The 2,302-nt window shown below is 41.1% G+C and overlaps 1 protein-coding gene across 1 annotated transcript in view; it reads left to right on the top strand.

Annotated features, from left to right (window-relative positions):
- The first annotated feature begins 122 nt into the window (after nucleotides 1–122).
- The window catches only part of POLR1A (RNA polymerase I subunit A), a 75,410-nt gene continuing 73,230 nt past the window's right edge, over nucleotides 123–2,302 (top strand). Inside the window, exon 1 of the mRNA XM_045446739.1 lies at nucleotides 123–232. Coding sequence (XP_045302695.1) covers nucleotides 156–232 — 77 coding nt within the window. The 5' untranslated portion in view covers nucleotides 123–155. The remainder of the gene's footprint in view (nucleotides 233–2,302) is intronic.

Here is a 2,302-nt window from a genome sequence, read left to right as displayed (position 1 = left end):
GTGGTCTCGTCCACGTAAATCTCATTCCAGCGAGCTTTTCTCGCGCGTGAGCGGAATGTAAATCACATGGTGGCTGCGGGCTTTAGGCTGAGTTAAGTTGCCCGTGGTCATTGGAATCTCTCTCTGGGTGTCAGAACTCGCAGCTTACGTGAAGGATGTTGGGCTCGAAGACCATGCCCTGGCGGAGGCTGCAGGGCATTTCCTTCGGGATGTATTCGGCCGACGAGCTCAAGTAAGGAGATGGTGGGGAGGAAGCATGCAGAGCCTGCTTGTTGAGGTTGGCGCCATGAACTACTGTTCCCAAAAGGTCTTGCGCCCAGTTTATCCTCCAAGTCAGTGGTTGTGTGGCGCTTGGTCTTTTGGGACCCGTAGTTCCGGGAACGTCGTGGATTGGCGTGGACTGCCTAGAACCCGGTGGGGCTAGGTTAGAGTTTGCGCTGGGGGGGGGGGGGGGGGGGGAATGAAGGTTCCCACGTTGCAATGTTCCCATCCATCAGTTTCCTTGGTAATTAGCGTTTGCATAGTTGCTGTAATGTCCCTGACGTGGTTAAGAACGCAATTTGTCAAAATGATTATCCTTCAAGACTCAGTTTAAGTGACATATTCTCTTTGCTACGACCCCCTATGTTGTCTGCCCAGTTGCTAAATCAAGGGACTCTCTTAAGTCCTCATTTTGATCACCGTAGCATTTGTTGGCCACACCCTCGAAACTTTATTTGCAGGACCTTATTGTTTTTAGGTTCTTTTATTTCTGTGACAAGGAGAATGACTTCTAATGGATACAGGGTTTGTTTTACTACGGATGAAAATGTTCTAAATAGACTAATGGTGATGATTGTACGAGTCTGTAGATAAGCTAAAAACCACTGAGCGTACAGTTTAAGAGTTGTGTAGTATGTGAGCTATATCTCAAGGAAACTGTTAAAGAATTTTTAAAACTTTAATGTGAGGGGCGCCAGGGTGGTTCAATTGGTTGAGACTCCAATTTTGGCTTGGGTCATGATCTCTCAGTTCTTGAGTTCGGCCCACTGTTGGGCTCTGTGCTGACGGCTGGGAGCCTGGAGTCTTCCTTGAATTCTGTGTGTCCCTCTCTCTCTCTCTGATCGTCCCCTGCTCACGCTGTGTTTCTCTCTCTCTCAAAAAAAATTTTTTTTTTAATTTTAAAAAAAAGCTTTAATGTGAAAAATGACAAAAGGCAAATTATAAACTGAGAAAAATATTTGCCACCATTATAGTAAAAGATTAAGGTCCTCGTGTGTAAGGAGCTTTTGACAATAATGAAACCATTAAGATTTTAATTAAAAGTAAAGGACTAAAGCAGTTTAAAAGAAATATTGTAATAAAAAATTAAAATGGAGCACCTGGGTGGCTCGGTTGGTTAAGCATCTGACTCTTGGTTTCTGCTCAGGTCATGATCTCATGGTTCATGGGTTCAAGCCCCAAGTTGGGCTCCACAGTGTGGATCCTGTTTGGGATTCTCTCTCCCTCCCTCTATGCCCCTCCCCTGCTCATGCTCTCTCTGTCTTAAAATAAATATATAAACTTTAATGTATGGTGGAGTAGCATTTTTTCACCTGAAATTTGGAAAGATTTTTTTTTTTTTTTTAAGTAGATTCCACACCCAATGTGGGCCTCGAATTCAGGACCCTGCAATCAGGAGTTCTTGCTCTACTGACTGAGCCAGCCAGGTGCCCCTGGAAAGATTAAGTGCTAAGATTCAGTGCTAGTTAAGACTGGCAATCTACGATTAACCCACCTTTTCTAGAATGCAAGGTAGCAGAATATATCAGTAGTTTCAGACATTTTGTACCCTTTGATTCAGGGATTCCAGTTCACTGAGGAAGTAATTATATTCCTAGGACATGATTAGAAGTTTGAAGTATCCTGTGTAAATCTTTATGCAGATAGGTTTTGTAAGCCTACTTATGATAGAGCTTGGTTAAATGAATTATTAATTGTTACATAATGAAAGATTTTATAGCCCTTAAGAATTATGTTTCCAAAGAATTTTATTGACCTAAAAATACTCATTTAATGCTAAATAATAACAGTGTTTTTTGTTTTTTGTTTTTTTTTTTTTAGGTTGTGAGATTTGGATAACTGTCTTTATTTCCAAAGTCAAAAAAAATTTATAAAGCAAACTTGGCATGAATGTACTTTGGTAAAAGTAGTTAGGAGTTCTGTGGGAGCCCCCTTTAAACCAAACACAAAATACTGTGATGAAACTTTTAGTGAACTTAGTATAACTTTTAGGCTGACTTAAGTGAACTTTTAGTATAACTTAGGTTATACTTCTCAAGAG

The sequence above is a fragment of the Leopardus geoffroyi genome, chromosome A3 (genome assembly GCF_018350155.1).
Source record: "Leopardus geoffroyi isolate Oge1 chromosome A3, O.geoffroyi_Oge1_pat1.0, whole genome shotgun sequence".
NCBI classification, from domain to species: Eukaryota; Metazoa; Chordata; class Mammalia; order Carnivora; family Felidae; genus Leopardus; species Leopardus geoffroyi.
Note: the sequence above shows the minus strand (reverse complement) of the source record. Positions and strands in the feature narration are given on the sequence as shown.